At 41.5% G+C, this 23177-nt stretch overlaps 1 protein-coding gene across 1 annotated transcript; it reads left to right on the top strand.

The window, feature by feature from the left end:
• Positions 1 to 2783: 2783 nt before the first annotated feature.
• Positions 2784 to 21586, top strand: gpm6aa (glycoprotein M6Aa). Its single transcript, XM_035766497.2, has 7 exons — positions 2784 to 3238; positions 14018 to 14210; positions 14558 to 14714; positions 15175 to 15328; positions 15500 to 15576; positions 15825 to 15890; positions 19060 to 21586. The coding sequence occupies exons 1-7, from the start codon at positions 3202 to 3204 to the stop codon at positions 19210 to 19212; spliced, it is 837 nt and encodes a 278-aa protein (XP_035622390.1). The 5' UTR covers positions 2784 to 3201; the 3' UTR covers positions 19213 to 21586.
• The last annotated feature ends 1591 nt before the right edge of the window (positions 21587 to 23177 follow it).

Genomic DNA, 23177 nt, shown 5'->3' with positions numbered 1-23177 from the left:
GATTTCCTTACTTCAAATTAGGTTTTTGGCTGAGAGCCTTTATACATTTGATTTATTTTCTCTCTCAATGCCTGTTATAAGACTGGGAATATAATTATATACATCTACAAGTGGTGCTTTTGTCATTCCGTTTGCACAAGGGATTCACCTTTTTTTTGTTGAAGAAAATACATAAAAATCTTTCTTTTTGCTGCATGATCCACTAACAAAACGCGACTTTAAAGAGCGGGACTGTGGGTTTAGGTTTAAGACCGCACTCTCACAGACACACTGTGCGAAGAGAACATGTTCTATTTAGGCTTGTACCTCGTTTGGGGAGGTATTGTCTGGGATGGGGGGAGGGGGTGTGGGGGAGGTTGAATTGTTCAGTTCTAATGTTGTCATTCTGTCTTTTTAGTTTTTTTTTCGGGACTTTTTCCAAACATCTACCACCGTACATTATTACTCTGAGACAAGTTATTCTGGGTGTTTTGGGCGCTCATTGCTTTTCCATTCTATGCTCTAATGACAGGGTTGAATAACGGGAATGCCCAGAGGGGCCAAAATAATGTGATCAAGTACATTTCATGGAACACCAAAGGGGTTAATAACCCAGTGAAGCGTAAGAGGGTGTTGACACACTTAAAGGGTTTGAATGCAAATATTGCATTTCTACAAGAGACTCACTTGAGGACTGGTAAGCATTTTAGGATGCGTAGGGACTGGGTTGGTCAAGTGTTCCACTCGAACTTTCATAGTAAATCAAGAGGTGCTGCTATTCTGGTGATAAAGCTACTCCCTTTGTAGCTTCTGAGGTTATTGCTGATCCTAAGGGACGATACGTCATAGTAACCAGTAAACTGTTTTCTACCCCTCTTGTTTTGGCTAGTGTTTATGCTCCCAATTGGGATGACACAAGTTTAATTTCTTCCTTTCTGTCTGTTATTCCCAAATTAGATTCTCATTAGTTGATTTTAGGGTGGGATTTCAACTGTAAAATGTCCCCAAGTCCTCACAAACAACTACACTGCCCTACTTATTCAATCCTTTCTTCAGAAATATGCTATGTTTGAGGCCTGGCGTTTCCTACATCCTACAGATAGACAGTATTAATTTTATTCTCATGTTCATCAAACATACTCCCGGATTGATTACTTCTTTTTGGACAAAAAACTTCTGCCTTACCTTCGGCAGTGTACTTACGAGAGTATTGTTATTTCTGACCATTCACCATTAGTGCTTGAACTAGAGTTTCCCCAGCGACCTCCTATGTGTTATCAATGGCGTCTCAACCCCATTTTACTCTCAAATAAGGAGTTTGTCAATTTCATTTCTTCTGAAATCATATTATTCCTAGAAACTAATTCAACACCAGGTATGTCCCGAATGCATTGTGCCACATGTAAAGTTTGGTGGAAGAGGAATAATGATCTGGGGCTGTTTTTCATGGTTCGGGCTAGGCCCCTTAGTTCCAGTGAAGGGATATCTTAATGCTACAGCATATGACAACATTCTAGACGATGATGTGCTTCCAACGTTGTGGCAACAGTTTGGGGAAGACCCTTTCCTGTTTCAGCATGACAATGCCCCTGTGCACAAAACGAGGTCCATACAGAAATTATTTGTCGAGATCGGTGTGGAAGAACTTGACTGGCCTGCACAGAGCCCAGACTTCAACCCCATCAAACACCTTTGGTATGACTTGGAACGCTGGCTGTGAGCCAGGCCTAATCCCCCGACATCAGTGCCCGACCTCACTAATGCTCTTGTTGCTGAATGGAAGCAAGTCTTCACAGCAATGTTCCAAAATCTAGTGGAAAGCCTTCAGAGATGAGTGGAGGATGTTATAGCAGCAAAGGGGGGGACCAACTCCATATTAATGCCCATGATTTTGGAATAAGATGTTTGACGACCATGTGTCCACATACTTTTGGTCAAGTAGTGTATTTAGTGATAAACAAGGATAAATATTTATCATCTGCTATAACAATAAAGTGACTCAGAAATTACATTAAAATGGCTACAACATAGCTAGCTAGCTAGTCAACTTACAGGCAAAATATGGCTAACAGTAGTTTCCTAGCTGGCACAAAACAAGTGCATAAAATGCTGTACAATGACAAAAATATGACTTAAACATTGGCAACTATGTCAGGAAACAAGGAAACAAATAATGTACTCACAGTTATTGCATTCACACACAGTGAAGGATACAACAGTTAGAATAATAATGTTCGAAAAACTGAGATTCTCTGCACAGCCACAGGTGGCGAGCTAAACTTGGGAGTGAGACTAATTAAAACTGTGAGCACCTGCTTGCTGTGACATCGTCAGTCACTCTTAAAGGGACAGGTTTTCTTACAGGTGAGTAAAACACAAATGCATAAAGAAGTGTGCCCTCCCAGGCTCACCCATGGCTGTGCCCCTGCCCAGTCATGTGAAATCCATAGATTAGGGCATAATTAATTCATTTCAATTGACTGATTTCCTTGTATGAACTGTAACTCAGTAAAATTGTTGAAATTGTTGCATGTTGCGTTTATATTTTTGTTCAGTATATATGATAAGGGTCCCATGACAAGTCCTTGTAATAAACAAATTGATTCTGGATGATTAATATCATTATCAGAATTCCCTTTTGGATTTCTGAAATATATATTTTTTCAGTTAAGGAGAAGGTTCACTTCATGCAGCAGAACATAGCCAAGGGGCAGGCTTACCCATTCTCTCTGAAAAAAAGGGGTTATCTGGGTGGGCTTGGTGGGAGAGTGTTCGACACCTCTAAAGAAACACCCCTCCTCCTGGTCTCAGGGTAAGGGTATGTTTTCAAGGCTGAGCCTATGTTTCTATCATTGCCTCTCTATGCTTTCTGTTTTCTGACCACCTGCGCCTTCCTGCAAACATACTTATTCCTGCATACTGAGACCACCCTTTTCCCTCACCCCCCCCTGTATTCTCCACTGTTGAGACCAGGTTTTCAGCACTTGCCAGAGCGGCTCGCGATGGACAGCGCTGTGAAGACGCACTGATCTCTCTCATAAATCAACGGCACGACTACTTGAATTAAATCTCTGCTGACAAGAGGTCTGAACACAGAGTAGAGAGGGAGAGAGAGAGAGAAAGAGAGAGACTTCTGTGGACTATCCCTCAGCCGCTAACACACACAGAAATAGAGTTCTGAGCTTTTGTCACATCAGTTGCTCTACATCTAGAATAGCCCAGATGGAAGAAGATATGGACGAGGGGCAGACTCAGAAAGGTAAGGAAAGAGAAGTGTATTTTATATTCAGGTGGATGGATTGAGATTCCATTTGAGTGAAATCCTCCCCTAATGTATTTGTCTATTGTCAGTGATGTACTTATATCTGGGTATAAAAAAGCATCTGTTTGGGTTGTTCCTTTGTCCATTGATTGTCTGCTTGACTAAAGTGTGTGTGTGTGGTGTGGGTGTTGTCTGCTGTCGAAACAGTCAGAGGGGTGTGACCTGCCTCTGTGAGCGTTGACTGTGAAAGCACAGGGAGGATTGTCTTTGTTCACGGGTGTCTCGGTAAGGCTCTCCCATGCCTGTCGAAATGGATCAGCGGAACATCGAAGACAAGAGACATCGAGCCAGTCCGCTTTCGTTAATAAAACCATTGTATTCCGACCATATGCATGTCCAGCTTTTGTATTCAAATCAAAGCGCTTTCATGCTTTCAGCAGACATTTTTTTGACGCATGTGAAGATTCCTTTCTAGTGCATATGCATGCAGGGTATGTTGTTTGCATTGTGCAAAGGGGTTGCCATTTAAAATGCAAATTTACCCCTTCGCCAGTGTTGAAAAAGTGTAGGCTTGAGGCGAAATTAGCAGTCTATAAATACATGATGTATAAATACATTGATGTTTACAAGCAGTTGGTTTGAATGAGCCTTCTTCCATATTAATTTAAATGCTCACTGGATGAATAAAAATGCTGTCGTTCTCTCCACTCTGAGGTGTATTTCTCCCCCTCAACTCCTCCTCCTCCTCCTCCTCCTCCTCCTTCCTTCCTTCCTTTCCCCCTTCTTCCCAGGTTCTGTGCATGTGACAGGACTTCGTATGTCTGTGCTTCTTTTCTTCCCTCCTTCCTGAAAACCAGTGCTTCACAGGCATGAGTTGCCATGGCACTGGCCAAGTCTGGTCATTATCCCTGCAGCCACTCTGCTCTCTGTTCTGTTCCTGCAGATGACATTTTGGTATCCTGGACACACAGTTTACACAGTGTCTGTGTGCGTGTTTGCGTGAGTGTCATGGATGGTCACTCGTTAAAAAAATAATGTTTTTCTGCTGTCCCCATAGGAGAAGCCCTTGAAGAACCCTTGTTGATTCAAGGTAGAACCCTTTTGGTTCCAAGTAGAACAATTTTGGGTTCCATGTAAAACCCTTTCCACAGCGGGTTCTACATGGAACCCAAAATTATTCTACCTGGAACCAAAACGTTTTTTTTTTTTACCTAGAACCAAAAAGGGTTCTGCTATGGGGAATTGCATGTACTACAAAGTGATAGGCCTTTATTGTCTGGTAAGATGTTATAACCATTGGTGGCTGCAATATAATATTGGATCAGGAATTCTGTTTTCACACTATGATCCATGATTCTTTGGCACTAAGACGTCTCCAACCTGTGGGATGACTACCGGAAACTTCTTGATAGCAGTTTTGATTGAATACCCATCAGTCTCCAAACTAGAGACTGATGGGTATTGTACTCGCTCTCTCTGTGTGAATTCTTTATCCTGGAAGCCCAATCTGTCACATCATACAGTTGGCCATCTCCATCAATGTTCACCATACTGAACGAGACTAGCACCCAGACTGTGCATGCGTGTCTCGAGTACACCATGCCCATTCATTTGGGTGAAGGCCTTGTTAGTCTTTCTATAATGCTTAGCCGAGCACTCTTTACACTACTAGCGCTGCGGCCCCACTGGCCCAAAGGTGGCTAACTGGCACATCTCTTCTCTATCAAATTTGTAAAGTTATAAATGAAACAGGGTGCTAGAGCAGCTTGGCTAAGTGCTGCTCCACGTTAACACTCTTCTTCTTTAGTGCCTCCTCTCTGAATCAACACACTGACTGATGAACTTCAGTTGCCTGGTCCCTGAACTGTTTGTGCTGTTTAGCCAACTCTTATGGTTCTACAACATGCTAAACCATAACAATGATCATAGGAGTCGGATACAGCACAAACAGGCCTGGGACCAGGCTACTGAAGTTCAGCTAGGGACACTTAGAAGTCTAGTGCTTGAAACAAGATGATTTGACCCTCCTGTTTCCAATTATGAAGTCTGAATGCATGCATAGTGTAAATGCCATGTAGTAGGTTGGCCTACATGCTTCTAGGCCTGCTACAGTATGTGCAGTGTGTCTTGCCCACTAGCAAATAATGGAATTTTGGTTCTCTGTTAATAATTGGCATTTGGTTCCTCCATGCAATCCTTAGCCCTAAAACCACCCCCTAAACAGAAAAGGCATCAACCTCAAACAAACATCAAATTGCCCCCAAATTTCCTGACATTTCAATTATTGACACAAGGAAAATACATTTAACTTTACAAAGCTAGAGTAGCCATATTGAGAGGGACTTGGGTATGCTCTCACAGTATTACCTTCGCAGTGAGGGAAAGGGAAAGGGAAGGGGAAAGGGAAAGTGGGATACATAGTTGTACAACTGAATGCATTCATCTGAAATGTGTCTTCCGCATTTTGTGAGGTAATGTGATTTATGTTATTCATCTTTTAATAACAGTAACAAAATCCTCAGTGCAGCCATAAATAAACCTATTATTTGGCAACGACCAAAATTATAACTATTTAATAATGATTCATAAACTACATATTATCTAATGAACTACTTATAAAACCACAACCCGTCATAAACAGTACTTCTATTAATGTAAAGTATTACCAAGTTATAGATTACACCTTACTAATATATTAAGGGTTCTAAGTCTCTTGTCACTTGTCGCTTGGTTGAGACAATTATTCACATGACCACTGTAAATCTACTGAGCTGAAAGGCTGGTTTAAGAGCACATGAAAGGGGAGATTTAACACCCTCCTGGGAGTTAGGCCAATGAATGACTTTGGGCCTCCGCCGTGAGGGCCTCTCAAATGGCTTTATATTGCTTATATTTAATGTTCAATGTGTTTTGTATGTTACCTTAGATGACAAATTCATTTCAGTTTTCATTTCCGTGTATTTGTGGAGATTATGTAAAAAAAAAAAAAAGTAATAACTTGTGAGTAACTCTGAGCTGAAGTCGTTGATCTTTAAAGTTGTCAGGCCACCTAGCTTTAACCATGCATTATATATACATCTGAGCAACTCTCAGGGACGAGCAGCATCAAACGGTTATGCTTTTATCTAGTTGTTATATTATAATCTACAGTATGTGACCTCACTGTCATTTTGGGGTGACTGGTCACAAACTGACCCCCCCACCTCAGAGAACCCCGAGTCCATGACATATTTAAGAGGACAAGCAGATGTAAGTGCTCTTTCTCTGGGCCATTCCTCCAGCAACTGACCCACTGTCACCTCCTATGAGGACATCCGTTATGTGTGGACCAGAGCTCTGTAGATCGTCTGTAGCCCTGTCCTGGCATTAGGGGCACCATGGACTAGCCAGGGGGCAAAAATAGTTTGAATGGAATGCACCTACTGTACAGAACATGACACTGTATGGTTTTCAGACACAACATGACTGTACATGCAAATTTAAAACTGTGCATTTTATACCTCTCAGAGCTGCTTTGTAAATACTCAAAATAACAATAAATACCCCCAAATAGTTTGCATCACATTTAGTTTCACCGTTAACAAAGGGTTACAAAATACCTTTGATCTTCGGTTATATTGCTACTAGTGTTACAGATCTATTTTGGCTGTCAGATGGAAGAGGCTAAGCATTTTTAGCAGCCAAAATCAACCAAATTGGATTCACAATCGTCCCATAGCCTGAGGTGTATTGCATTATGATAGTGTCCATACCATAGAGATCTTATAATTCACTAGAGTGGCCTTTGCATCCAGTTAACATGACAAAACAATCGTCCCTCTTGGTCAGGAAAACTTTCATTCTAGAAACTGGAATTGGAAATCTTGGAATCTATCCAAGATTATTACATTACACATGAATTCAAGTAGGGAAGCCATAATACAGGTTTTCCATGTCTGTCATATATATTAAATGTCATGTAATAAAAGATACAATTTGCAAGTGCGCGAGAAGGGGTAACACAACCCATTGATCAAATAAAAGTATACTATTTACCCCATAAACTGGACATGTGTGTCAAGATGCAGCATAACAAATGGGAAAGCGAACGCTGAAACACGTACTCTTCCGACATTCACAGACTGAAACATCCCCACTGCTTAGTGTAGGCTTATTTTCCCGTACTCCGCCTCCCATGGACGTCTCCAGGCCACCAGATCAAATGAACATTATTAAATGTGAAAATGTGCCTTGTGTACACCACAAGCTATTCTAACCAGAAACTAATTCGCTTTTTCTCTTTGAATCTATCTCCTTCTCTCTCAATCTCTCCCTCTGCTTCCCTCCACCCCTTCTCCGTCTCTCGCTCCCCCCTTCCCTGTTTTCATGAAACTACTGCCACTATACATCTTGTGATTGTGCGGCTGATACTATATGGATTATTTTCTGAATGATCCTTAGGAGTGCTGTTGTCTTCAAGATGCATTATCAATTTTTCTAAGAGGTGACCATTACATGATGGCAACCTCAACCTTTTAATGAGCCATTGTGTGTGTGTGTGTGTGTGTGTGTGTGTGTGTGTGTGTGTGTGTGTGTGTGTGTGTGTGTGTGTGTGTGTGTGTGTGTGTGTGTGTGTGTGTGTGTGTGTGTGTGTGTGTGTGTGTGTGTATCCCTTTTGCCTGTCGGACATGACGCTGACAGATGGGAGAGTGGTGACCGTGGTAGTGGGGAGGGGGCATGGGAGGGGCCTGTCCTTTCTCTTTGTGTTAGAGAGAGAGAGACGCCTTCTGTTGATTGGACTGGAGAGACATGTTTGGGGTCAGAGCCGAATTACAGACTTTACTTTTTGAAGAGGGGCTGTTTGTATGGAGTACAATTGAAGGTGGAGCTGGAGCCTGTCTCTTGATTCAGCCATTATTGTCAGCTTAGAGATAATCCACATGTAGCCATGTTTTCACATACTGTAGTGATTTCCAGTAATATTTAATGGCCCCCTAATTTGAAGGTTTCATATGAATAAAGTTCAAGAACAACGTGTGGTCATCATGAGATAAATATAATAGACTATGTCATTGTTGACCATTAGCTACTTTTGGAGGAATGCTTTACTAATGCCAATCTGTAAAAACAACAGTTCATTTAACTTGTCTGTTATGCTTGTCTCCAGGAACAACTGTAGCCTAGTCTCAGATCTGTTTGTGCTATCATGACAGCTCCTTGTCATCTTAGTCATGATGTCACAAACAGATTAGTGCCCAGGCTAGAAAAACTGGTCTTGTTGTTAAATACATTGCTAGAGAGAGTGAATGGTCCCTTTCACAATATATACCTAAACTGACACTGGGCCAGTTGATACCCAACAAGTTCTACAACACACTCAACCTTATTCCACTGTGAACATGATCAATTGGAACCCCAGTGGCAGCTCATTAAACAGGCAACTTTCTCATCCCAGGTAATGTAACAGTAAAGCAGCTACCATGAATAATGGATGGAAGTGGCTGGTGCTGTGCTGTTACTGTGCTGCTGGTGCTAAATTATGGATCAAGCATCCAGTGGCTCTTTCAGTCAATTCACACTAGTTGTCATTTTCACTAGCATGGCGCCAACAGATTGAGTCATGAATCTCAAGTTCAATGTAAGTCTGTGAAAAGGCTGGTAATTAGACTTATGATGGGAGGAGTAGCTGTTGTTTTCCAGTGGAGAATTGTTGAACTTGTTAGAAAACCAATAGTGCCATGCAAATGTATGATTATAACCACATCTGGTTCCCAATGAATCCTTAAGACATCATATGTATTGCATTAAATGGCAATATGGCCACCAGTACTACCGCCCAATGCCCTTGCAATGAAGAACCATGTGAGTTTTTAACAATTCTAATATTGTCAAATACTTCAATTTATCCACAAAACATTTTCAAAACACACCAGTGGCGGTCGGTGCAGTTTAAGATGAGGGAGGAAGATCATTTTTTGAATCAGCATGGCCTTATTTCTATTACAGCATATTGGATGACTGTCCTTCATATTCCATTCACTCAGCTCAATGTAACATCGACAGGTCTAGATTACCACATGATACTCACAGTTTCCCTATACCCACCATGGGGCCTATGAATGAAAGTTTATAACATAGGTGCACAGGTCTTGATAATTTTTTTGTAATCAACGTTACAGATAGTAACGCATTCAATACCGCCTTGCACACTCTTGCCTGCATCTAGCTGATCTAGGGTGTTATCATTAGTTCAACAGTTACTAATGAGAGTTTCTACTGGACAAATTCAGGTATGTTTATCCCTGTTTTGTTCCGTTTGTTTCCGTTTAAGAAAAGTTTTTCAACAGAATCGATGGAATGAATACACCTCGGATCACACGCAAACACAGTTCACTTTCATAGTAACCACATACAAACAGCATGATCACTTTGCTTGTTATATAATTCCTTCTTGCATCTACGCGCTATCCTCTTCTCACCTTTTCCCTTCGCTTGTGGATGTCAGTGCACAACACATCATCTGTCTGTAACCAGGCGAAAATAACCGCTAAACTCAGCCTACATCATTGTCACCATATTGTCACCATATTAGCTAACGTCATAGTCAACATAGCTAATAGAACCCGCTACAATCATGCAGTACAGTGTACAGTCAGCAAGCAGTACAGTAATTACACTTGTGGGCCAAGGTGGCAATAAATGAATAAAACCAAAAGCTTACCTCGACTTGGAAGAGTTCCGGTGTTGGACAGCCATAGCCAGCTAGCTAACATACGTGTCACGCCCTGACCTTAGAGAGCCTTTTTATTTCTCTATTTGGTTAGGTCAGGGTGTGATTTGGGTGGGCATTCTAGTTTTCTATTTCTTTGTTGGATCTGTCTATCGTTGACTCTGATTGGGAATCATACTTAGGCAGCCTGTTTCCCACCCTAGTTTGTGGGATCTTGTTTTTGCACAGTAGCTGTCTAGCCCTGCAGAACTTTACGTTTGTTTATCTTTTATTGTTTTGTCGGTGTTTCATTATTAAATTATCATGAACACTTTCCACGCTGCGCTTTGGTCTCATTCCGACGACGTACGTAACAATACGACCCCTCTTCGTTTGAGTCAGGTGTTTGAATAGGCTAAACAATCTAGCTGCATTTGCTAGCTAAGTAAGTGAAAGTGAAAAAAATACATGGAAATATAGCTATCTCTCTCTCTCGCTCGCTCACTCACTCGCTCTCTGGCTTCTCCTTCATTTTTTAAATTAAATTGTTCAAAGCTGTTCAAATATTGTCTTTCTCTCTCTTTGAGTCAACTACTCACCACATGTTATGTACTGCAGCTATGTACTGCAGCTAGCTGAAGCTTATGCTTTCAGTACTAGATTCATTCTCTGATACTTTGATTGGGTGGACAACATGTCAGTTCATTCTGCATGAGTTCTGATAGGTTGGAGGACGTCCTCCAAAAGTTGTCAAAATTACTGTGTAAGTTTATGGAAGGGGGTGAGAACCATGAGAGTCAATGTACCCAGAGGAGGACGGAAACTAGCTGTCCTCTAGCTTTTTCCCATTCTTCTCTACAGATCCTCTCATGCTCTGTCAGGTTGGATGGGGAGCGTTGTTGCACAGCTTTTTTCAAGTCTTTCCAGAGATGTTTGATCAGGTTCAAATCCGGGCTCTGGCTCTGGGCCACTCAAAGACATTTGGAGACTTGTCCCGAAGCCACTCCTGCGTTGTCTTGGCTGTGTGCTTAGGGTCTTTGTCCTGTTGGAAGGTGAACCTTCACCCCCAGTCTGAGGTCCTGAGCCCTCAGAGTGCTCTAGTGCAGGTTTTCATCAAGGATCTTCCTGTACTTTGCTTCGTTCATATTTTCCTCGATCCTGGCTAGACTCCCAGTCCCAGTCCCAGTCCCAGTCACATAGCAGCACCCACCCGTAGCTCGTGCTCCAGCAGGTATATTTCACTGGTCATCCCCAAAGCCAACTCCTCATTTGGCCGCCTTTCCTTCCTGTTCTCTGCTGCCAATGACTGGAACGAATTGCAAAAATCACTGAAGCTGAAGTCTTATATCTCCCTCACTAACTTTAAGCATCATCTGTCAGAGCAGTTTACCAATCATTGCACCTGTACACAGCCCATCTGTAAATAGCCCACTCAACTACCTCATCCCCATATTGTTATATTTATCTTTTTCTCCTTTGCATCCCAGTATCTCTACTTGCACATTCATCTTCTGCACATTATCACTCAAATGTTAATTGCTAAATTGTAATTATTTCGCCACTATGGCCTATTTATTGCCTTACCTCCCTAATCTTACTACATTTGCACACACTGTATATAGATTTTGTTTATCCCATGTGTAACTCTGTGTTGTTTGTGTCACACTGCTTTGCTTTATCTTGGCCAGGTCGCAGTTGTAAATTAGAACTTGTTCTCAACTGGCCTATCTGGTTAAATAAAGGTTAAATAAATAAAAAAATATAGAGTTCCATGTAGCCATGGCTCTATGTAGTACTGTGCGCCTTCCATAGTCTGTTCTTGACTTGGGAATTGAGAGGACACATTTAGTGGCATGTCTTGTGGGGTATGTGTGGGTGTCCAAGTTGTGTGCTAGTAGTTTAAACAGGCACATCTGTGCATTCAGCATGTCAGCACTTCTTGCAAAAACAAGTAGAGATGTATTCAATCTCTCCTCCACTTTGAGCCATGAGAGATGTACATGCATATTATTAATGTTAGCGCTCTGTTTACATTTAAGGGCCAGCCATGCTGCCCTGTTCTGACCCAATTGTATTTTTCCGAGGTTCCTCATTGTGGCACCTTAAATGACCGAACAGTTGTCCAGGTTTGACAAAACTAGGGCCTGTAGGATCTGACTTGTTGATAGTGTTGTTAAAAAGACAGAGCAGTGCTTTGTTATGGACAGACTTCTTCCCATCTTAGCTACTGTTGTATCAACATGTTTTGACCATGACAGTTTACAATCCAGGGTTGCTCCAAGCAGTTTAGTCACCTCAACTTGCTCAATTTCCACATAATTCTTTACAAGAAATATTATAGCTGGGAAACGATGGGAATCGGGCTTGATGACGTGACGACACTGGCGGTGGATTACATCTGGAGATAGGATAGGATGAGGAAAACACAAGATTTCACATGTGGAAAATCATATGATTTTGTGAAAATGTGAAATCATGTGAAAATGTGTTTTTGGAACACTTCACGTAATCAGATTTTTTCAAATGTATCGTTTCATGTTATGTTGCTTTATGTGTTGTCACGTTATCACATTAACGTAACATAAGATCACATGTGAAATTCATGTGTTTTTTCAATAAAGGATCCCCAACCTAGCAGGCTGAGGCGGAGGTAGATGGCTAGCTTACTTGCTATTCCAGTCACAATCTGTATAGAAACAGATGCAGAGCGTGGAGGAGGGAGGAGGAAGAGGGCTATTGCTTTCGCAATGCAGTGCAACGGAAAATAAACACGAGGCGTGATAGAGGAGATGGCAAATCAATGACTGCTTGGCTGGGATGAGGGAGATGTCATTGATTGGTATCTCTGAGAATTACAAATAAAATAGAGTCAGCTCGGTTTTTCAGACTTTTTTTTGAATGGGGAACATGAGCGGAGATTGAATGGGGAAGAATTAATCAATGGTTCTAATGGTGATGTAGAGGCACTGGAGGAAATTCTCCAGTCGTATGAGCGTGAAATTACATTTGTGCATTTCATTAGTGCTGCGCATTGATTTGAGGAGCATATTTCAGAGTGCACTAGGAGGAGAGGAAATACTATTTGACACAATAACAGCTCATATCTGGCCATGAAAAAGAGTGGGGTTCACTAATGAAATTGGAATGCAAATGACATTAGTCTGAAACAAAGTTGTGCATGAATGACATGCATTTTTAGAGTATGTTGGCATAGCATCCGTTAGGCTGAAGGATGAACTCACTGTCCAGACTGCTTCCCTCAAACACATACACAAACCCTAACATACAGTAACACATCCATGGGATTGTGATGCTGTTATAATATGGTCACAGCATTTTGTAGAAACACACCAATCCAGTCAAATACACCCGGACATCCCGCCCACAGACACTTAGACTGAGGCACAGTCTCACACACTCACACAGACAGACATACACACACACACTTCTCGTAACATGTTATTTATTATTCACCCTGATCCCTGTCCGATGTGTGGCCAGACAGAGTGGATGCCAGGGAGTCAGAGTTCACCTAGGGCTCAGTCTGAAAGGGTCAACCACACCAGGGCTCTGCTGGGTGGGTTAAACCTCTGTAGGGTTAAAGTTGGGTTCACCTCATTCCTCATACTAGAATATCTGTAGCAAAGAGGTGAGTCACTCTCTCACTGCATTTAACCACCAGTGTGTAGAGGATGACCACTGTATGTGAAATACCATACGGTACCATATTGTTCTTAGGTGAAGGCTGCTGTGTCAAAACCCTATGAAGTGTGCCACGCAATCACATAATATCCATTTTTAGAAACAGTTACCATGTTGATTATGGTACCTACTACTAGGATTGCTATGCACCTCATGCAACAACATCATTTTAGTGGTTGTGGTGTTGATATAAAGGCCTTGTACTGACCACAGCTTAGTCTGATTGATTCCTCTCAAGATATCTTCCAGCATTCTCAACCAGTACTCTCAATACAGTGTTTCTCCTGTTCCTCTGTTGTCCTGTGATTTACTGTATATAGTGAACATTCCCTCCTGTCTTTCATGAAGTCTGACCTTCTCTGTCTCTCTTCTCTCTGTGTGCTCAGGATGCCTGGAGTGCTGCATCAAATGCCTGGGTGGCATCCCGTACCCGTCACTTATCGCTACCATCCTGTTGTACGCCGGGGTGGCGCTGTTCTGCGGCTGCGGGCACGAGGCCCTCTCTGGGACCGTCACCATACTGCAGAACTACTTTGAGGTGGTCAGAGGACCCGTGGATTCCCTTGACGTGTTCACCATGTGAGCAGGCTACACACCAATGACCTAAACTGGAAACATTCAAGATACACTGTTGTGAGCTACCTAGTAGCTCTCTGTACTTTAGAAGAACCTGCATTGCAGATGGGCTCGATAAGACCAACATTGTATCCTGGTGAAAGAACACTGTCTCGATTTAAAATGGGTTTGAAATTAGTCACTTGTATAGTTACTGTGTAAATACACTATTCAATGTAACTTGATAAGTTTGACCAGACAGAGTTACAGAGGATGTAGAAATGTCTTTTTAATGCACAATAACAATGAAACAACAACGGAATAAATGTACATTACAGTTGTTTCCACACACTTTTCACTTTTTTTTCTAGGATTGACATCATTAAGTATGTGATCTATGGCATCGCCTCGGCATTCTTTGTCTACGGCATTCTGTTGATGGTGGAGGGCTTCTTTACCAGCGGAGCCATCAAGGACCTGTATGGAGACTTCAAGATCACCACCTGTGGACGTTGCGTCAGTGCTTGGGTAAGGGGTCATTAATCACTGAATGATGAGGCTTAGTGATCTTCAAGAGTAGCTTGTAACATTTTCTATGAACGACCTGTGTGTAAATGCAATGGCCCTAAGGGACAAAGTAGCTTTTAAAATGGCAGTGCCATCAATTACAATATTGTATATAAAATGTGACTATGCTGTGTAAAAGGGCAGAATTTAGTCCTCTCTCCGAGTACCCCCATCCGTTCCACTTTCTATACCTGCACAACTGTTTCACGTTTAAGTGGAATTAAGTGTCCTAGTACTGGAATAGGTCAAAAAGTGGAATGTGGGGTATGTGAGGAGACATTTGGGAAACACTGATATAGACTCAGTCACAATAAATCCTGATGGGAAATACTAACAGCTCTTAATGTTATTCCTAATTCACTTGACGTGAGGTATACCTGGAATCTGGAATCTACTTAGTCTCCGCTATCCTATGTCTTAGTTCATCATGCTGACGTACATCTTCATGCTGGCTTGGCTCGGAGTGACTGCGTTCACCTCCCTCCCCGTCTTCATCTACTTCAACATCTGGACCATTTGCCAAAACGCCACCATCCTGGAGGGAGTCACTCTGTGCCTGGACCCGCGCCAGTATGGTAAGGATTCATGATATACAGTAGTTGGGTTTACTGCTTCTCTGTGGGTAGTTTCAAACATATTACCCATGAATGTTGCATAGACATCTGTGGTATAGCTATTCTGAGATAAATCAAAACTAATATGAAAATGTTGGAATGGCCTAATGAAATGTTCTCCTCTCTTTTCAGGTATTGTGCCAATTGGGGAGGGGAAGACTGTATGTACTGGATCTGACAAGTTTTACAAAATGTGTGAATCAAATGAGGTAGGTGATACAAATAACTTAACTACAAATACATCAAATGTGAATAACATATGTTTAATAAATGATTTGATACTTGGCTTCAAAGTTTCAAAGTTCAAACGCTTTTGCAAAATGAACATTTACGTGCAACATCCATGAAGGTTTTAAATAATGCATATAATAAAATGTTTGTGGGTCTTGTACAGGTTCACTAGGGTTTTTATGGGGAAGCCTGACTCATTTGTTCCTTTCCTTTGTCTTTGATACAGCTGGACATGACATTCCACCTGTTTGTTTGTTCCCTGGCTGGTGCTGGAGCTGCTGTCATTGCTATGGTGAGGCACAAAAACCGATTACTTTTCTGTCTCTGTTGATATAGCTGATATCACAGCTTTGATTTATATCCATTTGAGGGCAATGGATACAGTGCCTTGCGAAAGTATTCGGCCCCCTTGAACTTTGCGACCTTTTGCCACATTTCAGGCTTCAAACATAAAGATAAAAAACTGTATTTTTTGTGAAGAATCAACAACAAGTGGGACACAATCATGAAGTGGAACGACATTTATTGGATATTTCAAACTTTTTTTAACAAATCAAAAACGGAAAAATTGGGCGTGCAAAATTATTCAGCCCCCTTAAGTTAATAATTTGTAGCGCCACCTTTTGCTGCGATTACAGCTGTAAGTCGCTAGGGGTATGTCTCTATCAGTTTTGCACATCGAGAGTCTGAAATTTTTTCCCATTCCTCCTTGCAAAACAGCTCGAGCTCAGTGAGGGTGGATGGAGAGCATTTGTGAACAGCAGTTTTCAGTTCTTTCCACAGATTCTCGATTGGATTCAGGTCTGGACTTTGACTTGGCCATTCTAACACCTGGATATGTTTATTTTTGAACCATTACATTGTAGATTTTGCTTTATGTTTTGGATCATTGTCTTGTTGGAAGACAAATCTCCGTCCCAGTCTCAGGTCTTTTGCAGACTCCATTAGGTTTTCTTCCAGAATGGTCCAGTATTTGGCCATCTTCCCATCAATTTTAACCATCTTCCCTGTCCCTGCTGAAGAAAAGCAGGCCCAAACCATGATGCTGCCACCATCATGTTTGACAGTGGGGATGGTGTGTTCAGGGTGATGAGCTGTGTTGCTTTTACGCCAAACATAACGTTTTGCATTGCTGCCAAAAAGTTACATTTTGTTTTCATCTGACCAGAGCACCTTCTTCCACATGTTTGGTGTGTCTCCCAGGTGGCTTGTGGCAAACTTTAAACAACACTTTTTATGGATATCTTTAAGAAATGGCTTTCTTCTTGCCACTCTTCCATAAAGGCCAGATTTGTGCAATAAACGACTGATTGTTGTCCTATGGACAGAGTCTCCCACCTCAGCTGTAGATCTCTGCAGTTCATCCAGAGTGCTCATGGGCCTCTTGGCTGCATCTCTGATCAGTCTTCTCCTTGTATGAGCTGAAAGTTTAGAGGGACGGTCTGGTCTTGGTAGATTTGCAGTGGTCTGATACTCCTTCCATTTCAATATTATCGCTTGCACAGTGCTCCTTGGGATGTTTAAAGCTTGGGAAATCTTTTTGTATCCAAATCCGGCTTTAAACTTCTTCACAACAGTATCTCGGACCTGCCTGGTGTGTTCCTTGTTCTTCATGATGCTCTCTGCGCTTTTAACGGACCTCTGAGACTATCACAGTGCAGGTGCATATATACGGAGACTTGATTACACACAGGTGGATTGTATTTATCATCATTAGTCATTTAGGTCAACATTGGATCATTCAGAGATCCTCACTGAACTTCTGGAGAGAGTTTGCTGCACTGAACGTAAAGGGGCTGAATAATTTTGCATGCCCAATTTTTCAGTTTTTGATTTGTTAAAAAAGTTTGAAATATCCAATAAATGTTGTTCCACTTCATGATTGTGTCCCACTTGTTGTTAATTCTTCACAAAAAAATACAGTTTTATATCTTTATGTTTGAAGCCTGAAATGTGGCAAAAGGTCGCAAAGTTCAAGGGGGCCGAATACTTTCGCAAGGCACTGTATATGGACCATGTAATCTGTATATGAACGGCTGAGATCTGTGCAGGTCGCTGTATGTTCCTCATTTGACAAAATAGGAATCAGACATGTCAGTGATTTTTCCCCTGCACTAGTTTTATTTAAGTAGTCCATAGGCAAACAAATTGTAATACAAGGTTCTGATTTGACTTGGCCATTTTGAAAATGACAGTAGTAGGTCAAATACAAGTGGTAACGGATATAAATCAAATGTTGTGTTTTAATGGGCTCAGTTGATTTCTGTAGCTGAAATCTCTGTTTTGCTGCAAGTCTATGGGAATGGCTGGGGAGGCAGTATTTTGGCGCAGTGGAGAGACAAGGTTTTTCTTTGGCTCAGAGATGCTAGGCATTTCACAGCGTTGTCATGGAAACTGGGAGAAGAAAGGCCCGGAGCTTGTTGAAGACATCTCTCTGTAATTTGTGAGGAGCCATTTTCTAAGAAAGAGAATGTGGTCATCGTTAGTCAAAGATGATGGTGCAAATTTCAGTGAGACATTGCCTCCCATTTTAACAAAACAAATGGCTAGGAAACGGTGGTGGTACGCGACAGACACCCACCAACAGAAGAGTGGCAGTAAAAAAAGGACACTACAATGTTAAAAAAGAATCAATGCATGTCTGACTTCTATCTCATGCTGAACTGAAAATGTGTTAATGCAGTAAGAAATGCATGGTCCTTCCATTTTATCTGATTATTTAACTGATTACTAAAACAAATGATTAATTATCAACATCAAATACGAGATGAGATGTTAAACAGAATGGATGCAGTGTTTTCACTATTCCAAGTCCTCACAGCTGAGACTGCAGCTTATGTTGGAATCCTTAAGATACCAGAAATTTGGTCTTTGTGTAGATTCAAATCTATTAGCTTCTTATGTTGATCTGATTCAGTGTGAAAGGTGTGGCAAAGTAACAACCACAGTCATTCAAGCTACATTCACAATGGCTGTGCGTCTCCATGAGCCTTTTCTGCCATTGAAACCCTGGGTACTACCGACTGCTTCTACTGTACTGCCGCCTGCTGGCATATCAGTGAAATACACCATTGTGAATTGAAAAATAAAAAAATCGAAATTTGAGACATTGTTTTTCAGCCATAGAATACTTAATCTTTCTCATTTTCCAGGTTTAATTAAAGCTGTGGGTCACAATCATAGCACTTTAAATTTCTGCTGATAATGTCATGATGTGAAAATCCATAGAGATCCTATTAAAGTACTAATATTCTAATTCCTCTTTCTATGTTCTCCATTAAGACAGTTTCATGAAATCTGTAGTGATAATACAATATATAAATATGGTACACTTTCTTCCATTTCCTGGCAGGCATTCATCTTTCCCTGATGGATGTCAGTGGAAAAGTGAAAGACCAATCATTTGTGGTGTGTTTGATTTTTGTCCCCGACTGAACTTGTGGGTGACTCATCTCTGTTAGATCCACTACCTGATGGTGCTGTCAGCCAACTGGGCCTACGTGAAGGACGCGTGCAGGATGCAGAAGTACGAGGACACCAAGTCCAAGGAGGAGCAGGAGCTCCACGACATCCACTCCACCCGCTCCAAGGAGCGTCTCAACGCCTACACATAAGGCCAGCGTGACGCCTGGCCCTGCCACCCTGCCCCTCCATCTCCACCATCCCCTTTAAAGAGGGGGGTGGGTGGCGCCCGGGGTCCTCGCCACCGCTGATGTCACTGGTGCGTCATATGACAAAGTGGTCCAGGGGACCCTCACAACCCCTCCAAATGGCATTTCAGATGATGAGCCCTATTACCTCTCTTATGGACTGTATTATGATTATGATGATGATTATTAGTATTACCTGTAGTATTATGGCTTTTATAGTAGTTGGTAGTTCAGTACGTAGTCGAATTGGAAGTATCTAGCAGAAGTATTTTTCATTTACTTTTTTACTTTGGAAAATTTCTTTGGATTTTTATGAGTTTGTAGTTTTATCAAGTGTCACATTTCCCTCCTTTTATAATTGATTTATATTCATTTTTTAGGTGGTCAGTGAGGGCTTAAAGGGTTTCAAGCACATTTCTCATATTTGTGTGTCTGTACAGATCTCATTTTAAAGCACTATGTACATGGATGGGTGATCGGTGTTGAAGACTACAATATTTTCAATCACACAGGGGAACTTTTAAAGCTTCTGAAGCCTTTAAATACCCGTACTGCCAGGGATCTAAATAATAACTTTGAAGTGAAAAGCTTTGTTTTTCTACCCGCGGTTACACGATAGCATTACCAAATTATAATTATACAAAAACATGATTTACTAGATGTGCCAACCCACTGGGCACAGATGTCAATTAAACGTCTATTCCACATTGGTTCAATGTAATTTCATTGAAATGACGTGGAAACAACATTGATTTAACCAGTGTGTGTCCAGCGGGAAGCCTGTTAAACAGGAAACACTTAGGTCATTATCAAAGAAGAAATGAGTTGCCAATATGATAAACAATGGATTATTTTATTACAATATGAGGCATCTTGCCAATTTAAAGATATGTATCTAAGGACTGTGAATGATTCCATCGTCTTCAATCATATGCCACACAAGCACACGGACACATGTTCTCATGACCCCATTTTTATTTCTTAAAGTTTAACTTAATAAATACAAGTATGAAAGTTTTTTGCAGATTTCTGCACTGCATATATTGAGATATAAATGCATACTTTGGTCCTATATGTTAAGCACTTCAAATTCAGGACAATTGATAAGAGAGTAAAAATACGTTTCTGTGGTTTAGTTCACTATGAATCCCTCAGTCTTTCAAAAATATTGACGCAAAAAAAAGTATTTCATGTCAAATTGAACTTTTTGGTGGATTTATCAATCTTAAGAAAAGTGTGTCACAGTAAGTTATTTTATTTATGACAGTAAAAGTTGGATTGTATTGCTTACACATTATTATGCCATAGGACTCCGAAGGTGGCCTACCATTTCATTGCCTGGCAATATTTGTTTTGTCAGTATTTCTAAGAGCTAGTTTTGTGCACTTATTTGGACATTTCTGTGCTCTCTCTAGGTGTAAGCGCATTGGTCAACTCAGAGTTGGATAACTGTACTGTTAGGTAAAAACTGTGAATTTAGATGTTTTTTTGTGGCATGGACAATTTTGTTTAACACTTTGCCTGTCTTGCTGGGTCAACCTTTTGTTTACATGTGCAGTACTAAACCCCCCAATGGTAACAGCATTATGCTACTGATATTAGACGGTAGTGTTTGAGTTGTGTCTATTTAGTTTGTGATGAGCTTTCAACCATGTCTTGAGCTGACTATTGTACCAACGTTGCTTATTCAGTAAATGACCTGACAATGTTTTCAGCTTTCTCCTCGTATTAGTCTTTTGTACTTTCACAAAGAATGCTTACTTATGTGATAATGCCCTCGAAGCCGGTTTTACTGGTGGTGTTATCAGAGGATATAGCTGTGTTTTCTGTTTGTCTGTTGCCAGTTCGTCTTGTTTGTCAAGCTTACCAGCATTTGTCCTGTCAGCTCCTGTCTTTTAGCCGGTGTTATCAGAGGATGTATTGGCACAGGTGTTGTTAGGCCCGAGACGAAGTCGGCAAACCGTCCCAGAATATCCTCCAAACACCGGCTTTGAGGACATTATCACTTTTATACGGGTTACCAAACATATTCAACTTATGTTTGACATATTTTAATTAAAAAATATATTTGTATTAATTTATTCATACTATTTCATCCTTCCACAATATATAGTCCCGACACAAATCTAGGGTTACTAGAGATGCGACCCAGTTGCTCAGTTTTTTTTGTTCTGTATCTGTGGACGCGACCCAGTCGTTCGTTCTAACTGTTACATAGTAACATTGTCTTAATTGAATCTGTTCTGTACATACGTGTGCTAACAGTTGAAGTGGCTTTTCTGGCATGTAGGATCAAAATCTGCTTGCATAAATAAAAATCACTGTATTCCCTGTGAAACACTCCACAGTGTTCTTATTACAATAACTGTTCCTTTAAGTACAGTTTAGCAAGTATTTTAATTTCCAATGACCAATTGGGTTGGGGTAAGAGTTAGGGTTACTGCAATAAGTACAGTGTAACATTCAGTAATTACAAACAGAAAATAGTGTGTACAGGTAACTGCCAAAATAAAAGAAACACTTGAGTAAATGAGGGATACTATCAGGAATCAAGGTAAGACCCAAGTGCAGACTGTGTGAAGTAACTATGTTTATTGTAACCACAGGGGCAGGCAAACGACAGGTCGAGGCAGGCAGGGATCGATAATCCAGAGCAGAGGACAAGGTACAGGATGGCAGGAAGGCTCAGGGTCAGGTCAGGCAGAGGTCGGTAATCCAGAGATGGAGCAAAGGTACAGGACGACAGGCAGGTTCAGAGACAGGCAGTGGTCAGGCGGGCGGGTACAGGGCCAGAACAGGCAAAGGTCAAAACTAGAAGGATGAGAAAAAGAGAGGCTGGGAAATGACAGGAGCTGACAGGACGAACGCTGGTAAGCTTGACAAACAAGACAAACTGGCAACAGACAAACAGAAAACACAGGTATACAGTGCCTTGCGAAAGTATTCGGCCCCCTTGAACTTTGCGAACTTTTGCCACATTTCAGGCTTCAAACATAAAGATATAAAACTGTATTTTTTTGTGAAGAATCAACAACAAGTAGGACACAATCATGAAGTGGAACGACATTTATTGGATATTTCAAACTGGCGGTTATGATATCGTTTAGTACCTTGAGCGTGGCTGAGGTGCACCCGTGACTGGCTCGGAAACCAGATTGCACAGCGGAGAAGGTACGGTGGTATTCAAGATGGTCAGTGACCTGTTTGTTGACTTGGCTTTCGAAGACCTTAGGTAGGCAGGGCAGGGTGGATATAGGTCTGTAACAGTTTGGGTCCAGGGTGTCTCCCCCTTTGAAGAGGGGGATGACTGCGGCAGCTTTCCAATCCTTGGGGATCTCAGACGATATGAAAGAGAGGTTGAACAGGCTGGTAATAGGGGTTGCGACAATGGCGGCGGATAGTTTCAGAATTAGAGGGTCCAGATTGTCAAGCCCAGCTGATTTGTACGGGTCCAGGTTTTGCAGCTCTTTCAGAACATCTGCTATCTGGATTTGGGTAAAGGAGAACCTGGAGAGGCTTGGGCGAGTAGCTGCGGGGGGGGCGGAGCTGTTGGCCGAGGTTGGAGTAGCCAGGCGGAAGTATTAACTTAAGGGGGCTGAATCATTTTGCAAAAAGTTTGAAATATCCAATAAATGTCGTTCCACTTCATGATTGTGTCCCACTTGTTGTTGATTCTTCACAAAAAAATACAGTTTTATATCTTTATGTTTGAAGCCTGAAATGTGGCAAAAGTTCGCAAAGTTCAAGGGGGCCGAATACTTTCGCAAGGCACTGTAAGTACACAGGGTATAATGGCGAAGATGTGCGATGCCTGAGGGGCTGTGGAGACAAGCACACAGACAAGTAAAACAGATCAGGGCGTGACAGGATACAAAGTCTATTGAAAGCATGGCTTCCAACTTGTGTGGTTCTTGAGTTAATTAAACAAT

Source organism: Oncorhynchus keta, chromosome 4 (assembly GCF_023373465.1).
Source record: "Oncorhynchus keta strain PuntledgeMale-10-30-2019 chromosome 4, Oket_V2, whole genome shotgun sequence".
Taxonomy (NCBI): domain Eukaryota; kingdom Metazoa; phylum Chordata; class Actinopteri; order Salmoniformes; family Salmonidae; genus Oncorhynchus; species Oncorhynchus keta.
Note: the sequence above shows the minus strand (reverse complement) of the source record. Positions and strands in the feature narration are given on the sequence as shown.